Raw genomic sequence first — 16,939 nt, forward strand, 5'->3', positions numbered from 1 at the left:
TTTGGCTGCTTTCTGCATCGGATGCGAGGAATATAGATGGTTCGGATGGGATCTTATGTCCAGTATTGTATTTGAAGTAAATGCGATGAATGTTCAGTGTCTTGTTGTCGGGTCATTGTAGCAACTCAGCCTCTGTGCGCTATGCGGCAAGGTAATCCAGATAAAGTGCAGAAGCATCAGTGTGGATTCCTGTCACAGAATGGTTTAGTTGGAAATCAGACTTGATGGCTGCGATTAAAAACAGGTCTAACACCATGTCGCTAAGAATGTCGCTTGAAGAAACATGTATTTTGCATAAAACCCAAGAGCTTTGGTAATAGCCTGAAGAATAGTACCTACCTAGGTAGTTTTTCATGAATTTTTAGAAGAAAAACAGTACAAAGAAATCCCACAGGGTATCTCAATTCTCAAGAGGGGTGGAAAAGGAAGAAAAGAATGCAAAAGAAGTACATTAATCCCCATAACGCCATCGTTCAGCACCTGCTGTATTTTGTCATAAAACTGTCGGAAATCACGGGGGGAAAGACACCATCCCCTAGCTACCTAATGTCACATCCATCCATTTCACGCGGGATTCCCATTCCCGTTCGTCGCATGATCCTCCGTTGTTTCTGGCGGAGGAAGAGGGAATCCATCACCACCACCGCTGCCGGCAGCTGCCTTTGAGAATCCCTCGCGGGCAAGCATGGTGTTCAGCACGGCGCAGTTGTACGAAGCCTCGCCGGGAGGCACAACGAGGAAGATATAGGTATTATCCGTGAAGCGGCCGAGGAAGATATTGAACTGGGGGGTTTTAGTGTGCATGACGACGAAGCCCGCAGAAGCCGGGGTGGTGAGTGTGTTTCGAGCAGCGCAGTGCTTGAACGCCTTCATGATATTCGAGAGACGCTCGTGGCGGTCGTAGATGGGATTGAGGTCGCCGACCTCAGATGTCACGGAGGTAACAGTGAGGAAAGTAGAGCGCTCGAAGAGGATGACTTCTTCGGCGTTTATTTTCTTCGCGAAGGCGGTTAGGAAGCGCTCGATCACGACTAGGTTCGGGATGAGCTTGTGCACGATTCCGGCCCAGGCTTTGTACAGCGATTGGTCCCAGATGCTGCTGGCGAAGGTGTCGACGCGGAAGTCGCTGGATCGGCTGCGGATTACCGCGGAGCGCTCTTCGTAGATGCGCTGGCGGTGCTCGGCTTGGATTAGATCCATTTTGTGCACGAGACAGAAGACGTAGGCGTTTGGGCTGAATTCGCGCAGGGCTTCGATTATCGCGTGGTAGGTGTCCAGGTCGCGCTCGACTTCTCGTGACTCGATGTCGAATACGTAGATGAGGACTGCGACATCTGAGAAGATGTTGCCGCGCTGCGAGGCTAGATAGGTTTCCATGAAGGCATCTTGTCTGAGATGGGAAAGTTCCGTGTTAGTGGAATGACTCCCGGATTGGAAGTCCAGTATGCATTACTCACCCTCCACAATCCCACAGATTCAATGTGAGGTTACCCATGAACTTGACATGGCTGTGCTCCACATCAATTGTAGCACCAAGGCGCCGGACATCCTTTGCGACGTAGTTGCTGAAGATAATTGAGCGCATGGACGACTTCCCGGACCCACTCTTGCCCATCAAGAGCACCTTTCTCTTCTTCTTCCGAGCATCCATCCTGTCTGATGTTCTTGGGTTTGCCGTTGAGCTCAATGCCCCGCTCTTGCGGGGATAACTCGGGTCGACCTGGAGGGCAACTCAGTGCCTTCACAGGGTCACTCAGATGCAATGGTATTAGATTCCAGTTAGGAGTCTAATATTAGCATCTTCAGTCTTGACAATGGGATTGAGGGCGAGAGTGCATAAGATAAGAAGGAAAGGTGACAGGCCCCGGGGTGAGCTCCGACCTTCTGATGTGGGGACGGAATAATGTTGTTCCAGACCACGTGATTGTTTGTTACCTTGTTGGAGAAGGTTGGGATTGGGCGGATGAGATAGGTGGAAATGATGAGTCTAGCAATCTGCCCATAGGTATTTTGATATTTTCCATTTAGTTACTGATCCCGGTCATGAGACTTTACAATTGTGCACTTGATGGCACATTTAGTCATTGTTTGTGGAGTTTTGTTATTTGAGCTTGGGGCCGAGGTTACGGGATGACGACATCCCATGGGTCTCCCGAAAAATCACAGATCTTCTATGGTCAAATGGCTTTTATATCGTCAGGGCAAAGTGAAACAATAGACAGAGAAAAAGAAAAGGTGAAATGTGAATGAGGTGAAATGTGAATGTGCAGAATGCAATATGAAATAAGCCGCCCAAAACCAATGGTAAATCAGTGAATAGCCTCAAATGCAGAGGGGAAAAGAGGAAAAAGCCCAAGGTGGCAGGGGAAAAAAAGGCAAAAGGTAGAAAAAAAGGAGAAAAGCCAAACGTGAGATATAGGTATGAAGGTATTCGGTCATGAAGAGTTCATTTCATCAAAAAAGCTCGTCCCAAATAGCAAAACCAGATGACGGGACGAAGGTATGCAGGTATCCAAGCAATTAAAATGGGGATAGAGGGTATTAGAAGACAGTGCCGTCAGATCGTATCATGATAGGGGGTTCCTTGGTGTTTGGTCTGGAAACTTCCGCAATCTCGCGACCACCCTGTAGGTTCATTAGCATTTACTTAGCTGGGGATCCTCGATGAGTGCTTCGTGCTTACCTTCCAGGTGCCAGCCTCAAGCATTTGTGCTAGTGAAAGTGGCTCCTCAGAGCCCTTAAGCCCCAGCTGAGCGTTGACCTCCTCTAGGAGCTCGTCCAGGAACCCGACAGTAGCGGCTCGCCATTCGACAATTACATCGTCGTCGGCGCAGAAGAGCGGTGCCACTTCGACACTTGGCTGACCCTTGATCTGGGCATTCTCTTTATATGCCTCGATTCCACGCTGCATATCTTCCGGCTTCAGAGTCAAGAGTCCCAGGTCGATAAGAAGGCCTCCGTTTCGATATTCAGGAAGCCCTGTTAGAAGGTCGCTGCCGGCGAAGTGGATGGACATCAATTTCGACATCGGAACCATGATCGAGTAGCATAGCCACTGTGTCAGCTTGTGGAATGGAACGATGCTCTCCCACTGCTTTGCAGGAGGAGATTCGGGGAGACCCGAGCACTTCCAAGCATCTCCAATGGATACTCCATCAATCTGCGTTCGTGATGGGGGCCAGATGGGAGAGAAGCCATCCATAAGCACGGACCACAACGTGGTAATCGGAACAATCGGTACGGAAGAAGCAAGGGTGGATGGATGGCCGAGAAGATAATCTGAGTAAAGATTAGTAGCTGATCAAGCACACACCCAAACCAGATCGCCTTACCTAGCATATTTCCCGGTCGAGCATCCACACCGAAGAAGTCTTGATTGTTGAGTGCCTCGGAGAGCCGGATCAACAACCCTGCGCGGCCTTCAATACCGGCCAGTGGGTTTTGTTCGGAATGTTGCATTCCCTTGGCGAGCACCTCGGCTGTAACTTTTTTGAGTCCCGCGCCGTCCACCTGGCATGGCTCCGTAGGATCGCTACTGAAAAGTCCCGACTTGAACATCTCCAGACTCGCCACGGCCAAGCCTTCACTGCGCGAGAAGACTTTACCAGACTCCTTCGACCGGTACGACCACTTGTTCCCAGAACCCGCATCGAGCAGAACAGACACGACAAACAAATCAATCAAACGGCGTGTGCGTTCCTGCGCATCAATGCGACTGGGCCAGGACTGGAGGAGCTGGTTGATGCGCGGTCTGCCGCCAACGTCGAAATGCTGCCAGCGACCATGCGGGGGAATGTTCTCATAGTCTGGCGCATAATCTCGCTGGTTGGGAAGACGTGTTAACGCAACTTCAGATGATCGTAGAAGTTCACTGGATTTACCTTGATTATGGAGACGACGTAGGAGGCGGTAGCTTCGAATTTGCTCATGTCGACATCGAAATGGTTTAGTTGGTTCTGTTTGGCCTTGTTCAGGATGATGTTGGAGCGTTCGCGCACTGCATGGATGCTCCGTAGGTATGCAGCCGGGTCCAATGCTGGGTCTGGGGGTCTGGCGATAGGGAGTTCTGGGATTGAAGCTGGTGGACCACTTCCCTTGTATCCTGGCGACCTTAGGGATGTGTTTGATGTGCGAGCGCTGTTGACGGATACGAAGGAATCGTTCTCATTCTCGCTTTGAATGGAATTCTTCGAATCTTTGCGCTTGAATAGCCCCATTGTTGCGTGTGTTGGGAGTTTCACCCCAGACCTTGGGACTCAGAGGTTGAAAGGGGGCGCCAGTGGAGTAATCGAAAGGAGGGGCGAAGAGAATGTAGGTAGTTCGGATAAGGAGTTCACAAAGAGGGGGGAAGTGACATCTGGAGGTTCTGATGTTTTTTTTTTTTTCTGGTTTTTATTTTTTCCCTTCCCTTTACTAAAATAACATAATAAAGGCTCTAAGGGTATAAACTAAGTAAAAATAGGTAGAATAATAATGGTGATTTTTTTTTATGGGGCTTGATGACTGGAGCTCTTTACCTAGACAAGGGCCATTTAGTACGGGCTAGACGTCCGAGGGTTAATAATTTGCATAATTATGGAGTCGATTTAGGGGGAATTGACTCTGGTAAAGTCTGTCGGAATCCGGCGAAGTCTGGATCGAAGAGAAGAAGAGCGAGATTGGGTGGTTTAATCCACAACTCGTACTTTATGCAGAACCGGTACAGAGTACCGGGTACGCAACTACATACATAGTTAGCTCAATGGGCCAATTTGCATCTAAGACTACAGGTGTATATTGTACATTGGAGTACATGCCTAGTATATTTTACTTCCTACTACAATAATAGCTGTAGTACGTGTGCACACAAAGGCGTTGTGTGCGGAGTACCATTCCCGCAGCTTAGGACCGATTGCCGTATGAGGTATGGGGATGGGTCCCGGAGGGAGTGGGCCAGTCGGAAAGCAAGAGAAGGGACTATCATTTCACTGTGGCAATGGACGAATCATGTCCTCGGAGAATCCCAGAGAATGGAGAAATGGGAATGGAAATATCAGGTAAATTTTGGTCCAAGGTGCCACCAGGTGGTACGTGTATAGATCGCTCAGATGCAGATTATTTCGATCAGACCAAGCCCTATTCGAGAGAGAAACATGCGGAAATGCACGGACTAGCGTACCGTTCAACGACAAAAAAAAAGCAACAAAGAAAAAGAAAAATTGATAAAATGATAAAATGATGAAAGGCACGGCTTGCCCTATACGGAATCTCGAACCCACTTCGGGTACTTCAATGGTGTGAATGGTCAGCTATCGCGCATCGCGTTAATTTCCTTGTAAATATCTGGTTAAACAAGCGCATGTTCGAGATTTTATGGATTTAGATCAATTATTATGGGTAATAATTAATAATAGACTGCGTTTTAGGGGAATAATTCTGGGACTTCAGATGTAAATATGTAAAACCCCCAAGGTGCGCCTGTACGGAGTATGGGAAAGTACAACGCACAGCGTACAGCGTACACCGTACACCGGAAACCGGAGAACTGACTCGGATATCTAAGTGTGTCCTGGCCAGCATTACCCCTATCAGCTAGAAAAGGAAGGTGTCGCTTCTCCCATGTATAAATATGAACTACGTCTCTCAAGGCCAGACTTCAAGGTTTCACATCGCAATCTGCCCCTCTTTCCGGAAATGTGTCTAGACGTTATAAAGTAATTGCAGGTTCGATCCTTATTTGTCACGAATAGATACAATGCATGATACATGTAGTATAGTGGAGAGTGCAGGGGTGTGAAGGATGATACTTCTATGACGTTGAAATCCTTCGACCTTTAAATGTAACATTCCAACTCTTAGCTCATCTCCCGACTTAAGCCCAAATTTATACGGAGCACGATTTATACGATAATGCAAGGACCCAGCTAACGGGAAGCACGGGCCTGGCCACTCTGCTGGGTCGTTTCAGTTTAACTCTGTTTTTTTTTTTCCTTTTTCCCTTTTCCTTTCTTCCTTTCTTTTCTTTTCCCTGAGAATGGCAGCTAGGAACGGATCATGACTTGCACGGAGTACGGAGTACATTGTATCCATATTGACTTGGCGACAATAATTGAGTATTGTGTGAAGTGACTATTAATTGTCCGAGCCCTGGAAGTCAGGGGCGAAAGATCCACTGATTTGATTTCCATTCGCTCCCGTGCTCGTCCTCCCGAGAGGTTCCGCTGTTTTTTTCTGAGAAAAAGCGGAGTTCTGACTTGCCTTTCTACCGTAAAACACTTCTCGGTCTTAAATACTCACGGAGAACTCCGTTGCATAGCATTGTCAAGACATTGTACGGAGTACATAGAAGACACTTGGAATACTATAGGACTCTTTATAGTTACCCCGCTCTAAGGACTAGATAGTATATCAATAGTAGGAAACTCATTTTTAGGATCTCGACAACGCGGGGATTTTCCCTGAAATTGGGGTATCATAATCAATAATGATACAATATATATGCAGGCCTAAACTTTGGTCTAGATTATCGATTTGGATACATACATTCGGTTCGGAGCTGTAAATCAATTTACCTGGGTACGGAGTATAGAAGTATAACAAGGTGTAGCCTGATTGGCCTTGTCACTGGCATCTCTAATACATATTCTTTCCATATCCTTTTTAACGTCTTTTTTGGTCCTCTTGAAGCCATACTAAAGAGTCGCCAAGACCTTGTAATCCCCGAACCTTGGTAGGGACGGAATTCCCGCAATCTACTTAGATTATTTATCACTTTTACTTACCTAGGTACGGAATCTAACCCTACTAGGTACTGCTTATATGGATAATATTAACTGAAGGCTTCTCTTCCTAAAAAAGGGGAGTTAGGTCTACGAATAGACGATCAACTCTACGACAGTTCTTTACTAAAGATACGGCTATTAGAGGCTGTGCTACTGATATTTGGCACATAGTCAATACCAAGGAAAGTGCTCCGTATAGCAAGATACCTTCGGTAGGTCGCTTGTTTAGCTTGCTTATAAAATATCAATTAAGGACTTCGTTAACCTACTAGGTATGGGATAAACCAATAAGAAAAGCTATACACGCACGCTCTTTCTCCGTAAAGGCCTCCCACCGTGTTGCAGCTCTTAATAATGTAATCATAAAGTGCAATCAATCTCGAATAATCAGTTGTTGTCAAAATTTCAATGGGCGCGAACCCAATTACCAGATAAAGCAGCGGAAATATGTTGGAACAAATGGCTGATGGTTTGGTATGTACGCAAAGGTCGCGGAGCCAGACAGAACATCCCGACCAAGGCTGTGATATTGGACCGCGATATTCTTAGTTCGCGCATGGTAGCCAGGGGGTGGAAAAGCTCAAATAAAATATTCTCCAAGAATCCATGAAGGATGACTTGGAATGTTTGAAAATTTCCCAGGCGTGTCTCTCACAGTTGCACGTTCCGGAGGCTTCAGACAGGCGATGAGTGGGTAAAATTATAAAGAGTATCCAAAGCATGCAGAAGCGAGTCGACCGTGAAGAGTGTCTCGAGATGCGGATAAGTGTGAATGTGTTCATAGAGGATGGGCGGTGTCGATGTGAGGAAGTCAAGTGGAACATAGCAATGCTCAGTAGTAGACTAGAACCGCTTACCGGCATCTAGATCATCAAAAGTCTACGGAGGACACCTACTGGAGTCTTGTTGGAAAAAAGGTAATAGCTGCACCCATTATAACCGAGAAAGCGGCAGTGTGGGAGACAATCTGGAAGGGTCTCAGATGGATTTTGGATTATGCTTTGTGACGGTGAAGCCAGCCCACGGAAGACAAAGATTTCTGATGGGTGTTGTACTCAGAAATGAGACGGGAGACTCACAGGATTGATGGATGTTTGTATGACATGCATAATAGAGAGGTCCACGAAGACGTAACTAGTATAGGCGCCAGCTGCCTTTTCTGGGAAATACTGATGCCTTGATGCTCGATTTTGGCCTGGTCCTTGACCGCTTGGCACCTACACACAGCTCTGTACAACGTAATGTAAATCATGAGCTTGTAAAAATAAGGATTTTTGGCACTATACAAATCCATGCGTCTCCAATTTCTATGGCGGGTTATGCCTCCATATATCAAAATGAGTATATGGAAACATAAACAGCCTTGAAAATTGAAATGTATGCACAGATTTGTATAGTGCAAAAACCTCATTTCCATACATCCATGGATGGTGACAAAAACTACCTAGGTAGGTAACTAGTTAACCCTTCTGTCGGTTTTAACTCAGGCCCACAGGCCAAAACCAGGCACTAAGGCATCAGTACTTCCCGGAAAGGGTTTTGGCAGCTGGTGCCTACATATACTACAACATAGTTACGTCTTCGTACTCACAAGTCTCCAGGTCGCTCCTGCCAGTAGATAAAGATTACATACACGTAGCTCCCCATTTTAGAACAGTCATAATGTTTGCACATGTGATTACCATAGAGGATAGAACACAACAATATCATATAGTAACTGTGTGCACCCATCTCGCAAATTATTGAAGTTGGTCAAAGTGGTATCTAATCTCCGAAACCCAAAGCGGAAGCGGACAGGATCGCCTCTATCCCTGCTGATGTTGAAGCTGATGTTGAAGCTGATGTTGAAGCTGAGCTTAAAGACGGACGAGCCATTAACCCCTATTGATAACGCAAGCACCACTCAGCCGCAGTTCCTCGAGTTAGCTGAAGACAAACTGTCGCTCGCCAGCATGGCTGGTAGAGAAAGGCCGACACATGAAGGCCACGGCCATGAGGAAGAGGAAACTTTTGATTCTGATTATGATGAGGGTGACGCTGTCCTAGCTCGTGGTTACCCACGAAACCATCATAACCTCGTTAAGCATGGATTCAGACCTATATGGACATGCCAGGAGGGATATCCTGAAGATGAGATCCCGGCGGACATCCAAGAATGGCTGGACGAGAATGGGCAACGAAGTATGTTTATCCCCCCCTTCTCTTTTTTTTTGTCCTTCCTTATCTAGGAACTCAGTAGCTAATCCCATGTACGACAATAGAATCTACTGAAATCATCGGCCCCTTGCGCAGCCTGGCATGGCTGGCGGGATTGGACGAACTCGTCCAAGCCATCGACCACCCCGCACACGTCATCGAAGACGACATCGAAGTCGTTCCCTTCGGGGCTGGCCTGTTGTGGCCAGTAGACAAACGGGCAGAGGAAGGGACAGTGCCGCCCATGATATGGGCAAAGGCCTCGGGCAACAACCCTCCAATCATGTCTTCGCCCCTCGTAACGACAGTCACCAGTACCGTACCGACCGCCATCAAAGGGGAGCTTGAAACCCACAGTCTCCGCGATCTCTACCCGGCCTCTCGGGTCAAAGCACAGGACCCTGTTAAATGTGTCAAGATACGATTTGACAAGAACCTGAATCGGCTAGAAGCCAATATCAGGAAGCTCATCGGTGCCCCGCTTGAATCAGAAAACCTTTGGTTTCGGGGACTAAATTTAAGCGCATTGGAATCAACATTGGCCTGCTTTTTCCCTGAGAGAAGTAGCCAGAATGCTGAAAATGAATTTGGTCCAGGCTTTTACACTGCGAACACCCTACATTTCGCATTGGGGTATATTCGGACTGGAGGCGCTATTATGGTCTTTAAAGACCCAGACATGCACAGTACCAATGTCTGGGAGCCAGATCTAGAATCTTGGAATGCATGGGTTGCCAGATGGAAGCATCTCCCATTGGAGATTGCGCAGCAGCAAATCCCAGTTGAGTATGCCAGCGCGGACTTCATCAAGGGGGCAATTTCTAGCTCGGCCCAGACAGGCCGTCGGGTTCCTACCCAGTCTGGGGATATTCAGTTGGTCGCCTGCAGCTATAAAGGCTGCAAGGCCTTATCCGAATCCCTTGAGTTGATAATCTTTGTAGAGCGGGCCTAGGGAGTCTTGTTGGTCCTTTTGTGTGGTCTTCTTTGCTTTTTGCTCTTCATTTTTAGGGAGTCTTGTTGGTCCTTCTGTTCCCCGTCGTTGCTTACCGTGAGACCGTCGCTGGCGAGTCCAGCATGACTGCCCAGCCCATTGAGGAGGAGGTCTCCCTCGCCATCGAGTCTAGCAAGATCAGCCCCCGTGACGACTGGTCTTCTTTGCTTTTTGCTCTTTATTTTTAGCCGGACATTACGGAGTACTTCTTGCTACAATGCGATACCATTTTTATTTGCACCTTTCGGTCCACTTTAGCATTTTAATACGTACAAAGGTAACTTAGGATCGTGGGGACGGAAGGGAACTGTGTATGGTATAGCCGTGGATTATGTGCATACAGGGTTAACGCTGTACGCACGTGGTACATGTCTATATAGATCTGCACTGCTGCCCTTGATACTACATACATGCATCCTGGGTAGTCCATTCGGATTCCCGGATTCCTGGACAAGCGGCTTTGAAAGACGGCGGGTTCTGTGGCCCTTGGATCTTTTAGCATTTACTCCGAACTATACGGGGTACTGAAGAGGGGGTACGTATGGGGACTGGACTGCCGCGAGAGTTGCGCCATTCCTCTTGATTCTCGTATCTTCCTGCCAAACTTCATTAGCCTGCGCGCTAATGCATGAAGCTTTTCTCAATTAGTGCTTTTCACTAAACCTTAAACGATCGAACATGGATTTAGCGAATGATGCAATGGCCCCTTTCTGTCGCTTCCAAAGAAGATTCTAATATGGGGTACTGAGTACGGACTATGTTGTACATTTGTAGCTTGAGAGAACATAAGTACATATGTAGATATGCCCAAGTGGATTGCAACTTACGGTGAATAATGTAGATCTTGCATCTCCAACTACCCCTCTACCCCTCTACCCCTTTTTGATGCTTCCAGAAAAGACAAAATAGTTCTAGACTGGACCGAGTATTGTATTTTCCGCCCATGACGTCCCTAATTGGGGTATGATACGCGTTCGTCAAAAGTAGAAATGGAACCGACTTAGCGAAATCTGCAACTAATTTAGGGCCAGGAAGTCCCTTTCCATTACGATTGAATGGTAGTTTAAGTTCCGCTGGCTTGCCATGTCTAGATCTTCGAGGGCAAGTTTCTTCCGCGGTCTCCAGATTTTGGCTTTTTGCCGCTTAGATTGCCAACGTGTTTGGAGGACGGAGTATCTGTACGGAGTAAGTATTCCGTACGTTGTTTGGCTGTGGTTAGGGATACCCCATCTGGTCATTATACAGGCATTGGGGAAATACGCAAAAGCTTATACCGTGGGAACACCAAGTGCCAGCTGACTTTATTGACGAAACACTCCTGTCTGTTATAGACCGTTCCTTGCCTTTTTACAGGAATAGCTTTAACGGCCCAGGCACATTCCCTTTGCCGATAAAACTGAGATCCATGGTCACTCCAGCGTAAGATGTTTAGAGCCTTTCTCACTTGGCCTACTCAAATCCATCACCAGGGATCTGGGTGAGGGGTGACATATATATCCACCATGCGTTGTCGGTGTATTGTTAGGTAGTCTCTTTTCCATTTAACCATCGGATTTGCCGAGTTCGTGGGGTCAGTTGGGCGGAGCAACTATGGTGATCTCTGCGAATACTTCCCATGTTCTTTTAGGAATCGACGGCGAGGACGAGGGCAATTTGAGTGATTATTTAGTTGGTTATAAGTCAAAATATAGTGTAAAAATGAAGAAGTTGAAGGTCTCTAGATTGAGATATCTCTCACATCGGCGTCATTGCGTATACCTTGAACTAGCTTTTCATGTTAGAGGCAATCGATTTCCGAGAGGCTTTCAGCCTCAATGTCAGAAATTGGATATAATAAACTGATAATCCCCAGACAGCATTTAAAGGAAATGAAGCTATCCCAAAATGCGCGAGATGAAACCACAGCATCACGTGCCGGCCTCAATGCGGTCTGGATCCCCCACATGCAGGGGGCAAGTGTCTCTGCATCTGCTTGCTAGCAAACGGTCGTTGAAATTACTTCGGGCTTCTTTCATATTGTGAGCTGGTGAGATCATGGAAAACCTTCATCCCTCTCCTGGGACCTAATCCTCATTCGAACCCACCAGACGTCACCTCTATCCTTTGCGACAAGCTCACCATGGAGGACCTAAACGGCTTGAGTTGGTCCTCCGATTCCAAAAACCCAAGCAAACCACCGCCACTGAGCTCTGGGTACTTGTACCCAAGTATATCATCAAATGGTGGCTCTGGCAGGTCTACCCCGTTATCCGCGACCTCGAACCGCTCAAGCTCGCCATCCAAGCCCGCCACCTCTACCGGAGATAGCTTTGCGAACCTGGTCTCATTCAATTCTTCCGCCGGAAACAAGAACCTTTCTCTCATGGAACAGCAGAAGCGTTTGCAGGAGGAAAAGGCTAAAAAAGAAGCCGAGAATCGCAGCCGATTTGAATCGCAGTACGGAGGCCAGAACAATCAATTCTGGGACAACTTTGAAGGACGTACGCAGAGCCCCGCGTCTGTACCTGCTTCTCGATCTGCGCCACTGCTCGCGGACGATGAGGATATTCTGGCCGCGTTCGATGCTGCAGCGCCGGTGGATGCGTCGACCCATTTCCCAGTCCCCACCTCTTCGAGAGCGTCGCCTCAAATCGACATGAACAGTCGGCCAGAACCTTCCAATGGTGGAATTATCATGCAGGACAACACGGGGATGGGCGCCTTTGATGACGATGACCCATTCGGCCTCAATCAATTGAAGCCAAAACCTGCTCCCGCTCCTCAGCCTCAACAAGGCGACGATGATGATTTCCTTGGTTTGCTCGGGAAGCCGGTATCGGATATCCCCCGCCAGGAACCGCCTCCCACATCTGCCACACCCTCAGATCGAGGACGAGACCAAGATGTATCTCCTATGCCTTCCAGCGAGGTCGATCGGGCTCTTGCGGAGTTGGTGGATATGGGATTCCCCGCAGATAAATCTCGCCGGGCCTTGAATACCACAGAGTCTGGGACCGACGTACAGGCTGCTGTTGGTTGGCTTCTTACCCAGGCTCATGCCGAGTCTCGACAGAAGACCGAAGGACATCCCAGTGCAACTCGTCCTGCCGATCGCGCTGAAAGGAGCGATAGTCGTAACCGTGACCGGCCTTCGTGGATGAGAGAAGAAATGCCGGAATCTCGGTCACGTCAGGATAGACGGAGTCCAGCATCGGGGGACAAAGACCCTGCGCAGGTTGCCTCTCAATTTGGTAATAACTTACTGAAATCAGCTGGCTCGCTTTGGAAGACTGGCAGTAAGAAATTTCAACAAGCTGTAAACGAATTCAACGCCGAGCATGACCCCAGCCAGCCACGTTGGATGAGAGATGCATCCTCTCCACAAGATGAACCTCCTCTCCAGCCGCAGCGTCCAGGTCGTCTTGATCAACCGGCTCAATCACAACGAGAACAGCAGGAATTCACTAATGAAGCGCTTCTCCTCGAGTCTGGAGATGGCCGGCCTCAGAAACCCCCTCGTCCTCGTGAAAGCCACCCCGACCCAAGGAGCCAGCCTCGTAATCAATCGCCCCCTGGTGCTGTGCAATCAAGACAGCAAGCCAACTTCCTCCAGCGACCATCCCGACCAAGTTCTCAAGATCCTAAATCTCGACTTTCACGGTTCGCGGCTGAAGAGCAGACAGCGCAAGCATATGTTAGTCCTGCGAGACGCAAGCGACCGCAGGCACCACCACCGCCTTCTGAACCTACCGTCGATCTCTTTGATTCTCCCGCCCCTTCGGCTAGTCGTCCAAAGCTTCCTACCCCAGCCCAGACTGCCACGCCTCCGACTCGCCCAGCTTCTATCCCCGTACGCCCTAAAGCCCCAACACGGTCTATCCCGCCTGTATCTCAAGAGGCACTTCAATCAACACACCGGCACCGCGGAAAGGCCGCAGACTCATACAAAAGAGGTGACTACGCGGAAGCCCACCAGAGCTTCTCTACGGCTCTCGGTATGCTCCCTGACAAGCATCCTATCACCATTATCATCCGCAGCAATCGTGCCATGACAGCCCTAAAGATCGGAGAACCCAAGTCCGCCATTGATGATGCCGACATCATCCTAACGTTCATCGGCCCGTCTAAGGGTGAATCGGAGGCGATCGATCTATGCACCGGGGAAGCGCCTAAGCCCATGAAAGACTTCTTTGGCAAGGCTTTGATGCGCAAAGCCGAAGCCCTAGAGCAACTCGAGCGCTGGGGTGATGCCGCACAGACATGGAAGCTGGCTGTAGAGTCTGGCCACGGTGGTAGCACGAGTATCCAAGGCCGGAACCGTTGCGAGAAAGCGGCTGGTATCAGCAAGCCTCAATCTAAGCCCGCAGCCCCCGCTAGGAAAAGGCCCTCACCCCCGCCTAAGAAGCCTTCGGCTACGTCCGATCTCGCAGCCACGTCAGCATCTGGGGCTGACTTTGAAGCAGTCAGTCGTCTGCGGCAAGCCAATCAGGCGGCTGAGCGCGCCGACGAAGAGAAATTTGCTCTTTCTGAGAGCGTCGACGCGAAAATTGCCGCCTGGAGAAATGGCAAGCAAGACAATTTGCGCGCGCTGCTGGGTAGCCTGGATTCTGTGCTATGGCCCGAGGCTGGGTGGAAGAAGATTGGCTTGTCGGAGCTGGTTCTGCCGAATAAGGTTAAGATTCAGTATATGAAGGGCATTTCCAAGGTGCACCCTGATAAGGTATGTTTACTCCCTTGTTGGGTGGCATTAGCTGCATTTTATCTGATTACCCAACTAACGTTCCCGGTTAGATCCCTACCACTGCCACTACTGAGCAGCGTATGATTGCTGGATCTGTGTTCGGAACCCTAAATGAAGCCTGGGATAAGTTCAGAGCTGAAAATAACCTCTGAACACTTCTATTTCCCTGTCGATACCATCTACCCGACGACGTCGTCATTACTTAGCTTATTGCATTTCATGATTCTATTATCTAGAAGGCGGCTTTGATAGCATCTTGTCCTATAGAGAATTCCCACATGAGCGGTTGCCTTCTTTACGGTTCTGATCACCTGTAGTGTCATTGATCCACGCTCGCTTGTTTTGCTCAGGTAGCCTGCACGACGACTGCTTCTTAGGCCAAGCATTTAACGCCAGTTTCCCGTGTATAAACAAACGGCTTCGAGTTAACGTTCAAGCGGATTATCGATCAATTCACGACCGCTAAAGAACTTCTGCCTCTGAGAGGATTGCAAATGCTGGTTTGATACCGAGAGGTTGATGACCACCAGCTTGGCTCCAGGATTGCGTACAATGCGAGTGATGAAAGAGCCTTTGAGTAAATGATATCTGCGACGTAGACTGTATTCAAAGCCACCAACGCCATTCTAGTTGTGCAACTTTTATGCTAATGAAACAAATCACTGGTATAGGTTCACCCTCATGCCTCGGTGCTTTCTTGCTTGGTCTCTTCTTGCTTGGTCTCTTCTTGCTTGATCTCTTCTTCCTTGATCCCTTCTTCCTCAGCCTTATCTCCCGAATCTGGCTGTGGCCTTTCCGCCAACTGCTTCTGTTCTTCGCGGAGCTTTGCCCGTTCCATGGCAGCCTGTCTCTTCATTTGCTTCTTGCTTGTCTTCGGCTCATTGTCGGCCCTAACGACCTTGGCAGATGGCCATTGATCCCGGCACTTTTGCTCATCTTCTTCAGACCAAGCCCGAGGCAAGATCGCAAAGACCAAGTATGAGGTGTGAGTTCGGAGGTCGGGCTCTGATCGATGTGTCAAGCGACCCTGAGCATATATGGGGACATCTGTCTTCTCTTTATAGAACGGCGTCTCCTTCGCAATCGGCTGATAATCTGGCTGGTCTTTGGTCAATCGATTATCCCGGATGAGCTTGGCACGTTGTTCATCACTGCGAAGCTTTGCCACTGCCTCCTCGACGGTCTTAGGAAACAGTGTAGCTCCACGGACGCCCTCGGTATCTAGACCGATACGCTCCCGCTTGACATCTAGCCGACGCTGGGCGACTTCCACCATTGAAATATTGAGCCATGATAGCTTGCGCATTGTGCGAATTGTACGCTCTGCTTGCTCGAGACAGGGCGAGAATGTGCACAGATAAGCCGGGGACTCAGGGTCCAGGGCGGATTCCTGTCCGGGTGGCGGATTGCGCGTGAGATGTTTCAGTGCGAGCCAGGGAGCAGGAAGATCCAGGAAGATGGCGTTGGCCTTGGGTGATTTGCCGGTTTTGGGGTCGCCCAACAGGAATCCGTCTTCGTAGACATCGCGATGCGTAGCCTCAACTATGCCGTCGAGACCGTGGTCTCTCAGTTCCTTCTGCACTTTGGCCGCGCGCTGTTCGTGGAATTCGAAACTGCAGACCTTGCCTAGACGTCGCCGTTTCGTCGCTTCTTCTGTCCCGGGATATCCGTTGAAAACGGCGCGTGCGGAGGCGTGCGTGAACGAGCCGCTGCCGGCTCCGGCTTCGATGACTGTACTCCCCGGTCGTGCGCGGAGTCGGTGGAGGATGTAGCTGTAGTCTGGGGTGTAGACGACCTGCGTGCGGTGTGGAAGAGATATGGTCCATGCTTCGGGAGTCGGGGCAAGGATGTGTAGGAACCCACTCTCTGCAGAGACGGGGGCTCTTAATGATGGCTTCTTCTTCTCCTCTTCTGCGCCAGTTGTTGTTGCCTCGGCATCGAGCTCCTCTGCCTTGCGTTTGGCGCTTTGGGTGCGACCGCGCGAACCTGTGTCGACTTTCGAAGCGACAATCTGCGAGCCCCAGGGCTGTCCGATCAGAGTGCTGTGTGGGAACGAGCCGAAGCGGGTGTTGGTGACCTTTCCTTCCCAATAGCCTTGGTTCTCATCGTCATGGTCGCGGAGGATGGTCGGAACGATCTGGTCGCGACGGAGTTGCAAGAGGGCAAGGCTATCTTTGTCGGCTATAGTGTTCCGTGTGAGGAATGGGGAAGTCATGGTGAGCGGTATCAGTGAGGGTAATGGGTGTGGACAATCCCTAACTTGCTAGATCT

General features: G+C 49.2%; 5 protein-coding genes across 5 annotated transcripts; 2 read left to right on the forward strand and 3 right to left on the reverse strand.

Annotated features, from left to right (window-relative positions):
* Positions 1-564: 564 nt before the first annotated feature.
* N7489_010679 (Rag GTPase GTR1) lies at positions 565-1,651 on the reverse strand (the record flags this gene model as incomplete). Its single annotated transcript, XM_056716428.1, has 2 exons — positions 565-1,390; positions 1,458-1,651. 2 exons carry the CDS (start codon positions 1,649-1,651, stop codon positions 565-567), a joined length of 1,020 nt encoding a protein of 339 aa, XP_056564050.1.
* Positions 1,652-2,541: 890 nt separating this feature from the next.
* On the reverse strand, positions 2,542-4,217 carry N7489_010680 (URC4/urg3 family protein; the record flags this gene model as incomplete). The annotated part of the gene is made up of 4 exons (XM_056716429.1): positions 2,542-2,625; positions 2,684-3,279; positions 3,333-3,822; positions 3,882-4,217. The coding sequence occupies 4 exons, from the start codon at positions 4,215-4,217 to the stop codon at positions 2,542-2,544; spliced, it is 1,506 nt and encodes a 501-aa protein (XP_056564051.1).
* A 4,259-nt stretch (positions 4,218-8,476) lies between these two features.
* N7489_010681 (uncharacterized protein) lies at positions 8,477-10,136 on the forward strand (the record flags this gene model as incomplete). The annotated part of the gene is made up of 3 exons (XM_056716430.1): positions 8,477-8,942; positions 9,023-9,894; positions 9,966-10,136. Coding segments are annotated over 3 exons (1,509 nt in total), but the record flags the coding sequence as incomplete, so codon positions are not given.
* Positions 10,137-12,067: 1,931 nt separating this feature from the next.
* On the forward strand, positions 12,068-14,820 carry N7489_010682 (UBA/TS-N domain protein; the record flags this gene model as incomplete). Its single annotated transcript, XM_056716431.1, has 2 exons — positions 12,068-14,647; positions 14,719-14,820. The coding sequence occupies 2 exons, from the start codon at positions 12,068-12,070 to the stop codon at positions 14,818-14,820; spliced, it is 2,682 nt and encodes an 893-aa protein (XP_056564053.1).
* A 527-nt stretch (positions 14,821-15,347) lies between these two features.
* Positions 15,348-16,883, reverse strand: trm61 (tRNA 1-methyladenosine methyltransferase subunit GCD14; the record flags this gene model as incomplete). Its single annotated transcript, XM_056716432.1, has 1 exon — positions 15,348-16,883. One exon carries the CDS (start codon positions 16,881-16,883, stop codon positions 15,348-15,350), a length of 1,536 nt encoding a protein of 511 aa, XP_056564054.1.
* Positions 16,884-16,939: the final 56 nt, after the last annotated feature.

The sequence above is a fragment of the Penicillium chrysogenum genome (assembly GCF_028827035.1).
Source record: "Penicillium chrysogenum strain IBT 35668 chromosome Unknown utg000005l_segment0_segment0, whole genome shotgun sequence".
In the NCBI taxonomy this organism is placed as follows: Eukaryota; Fungi; Ascomycota; class Eurotiomycetes; order Eurotiales; family Aspergillaceae; genus Penicillium; species Penicillium chrysogenum.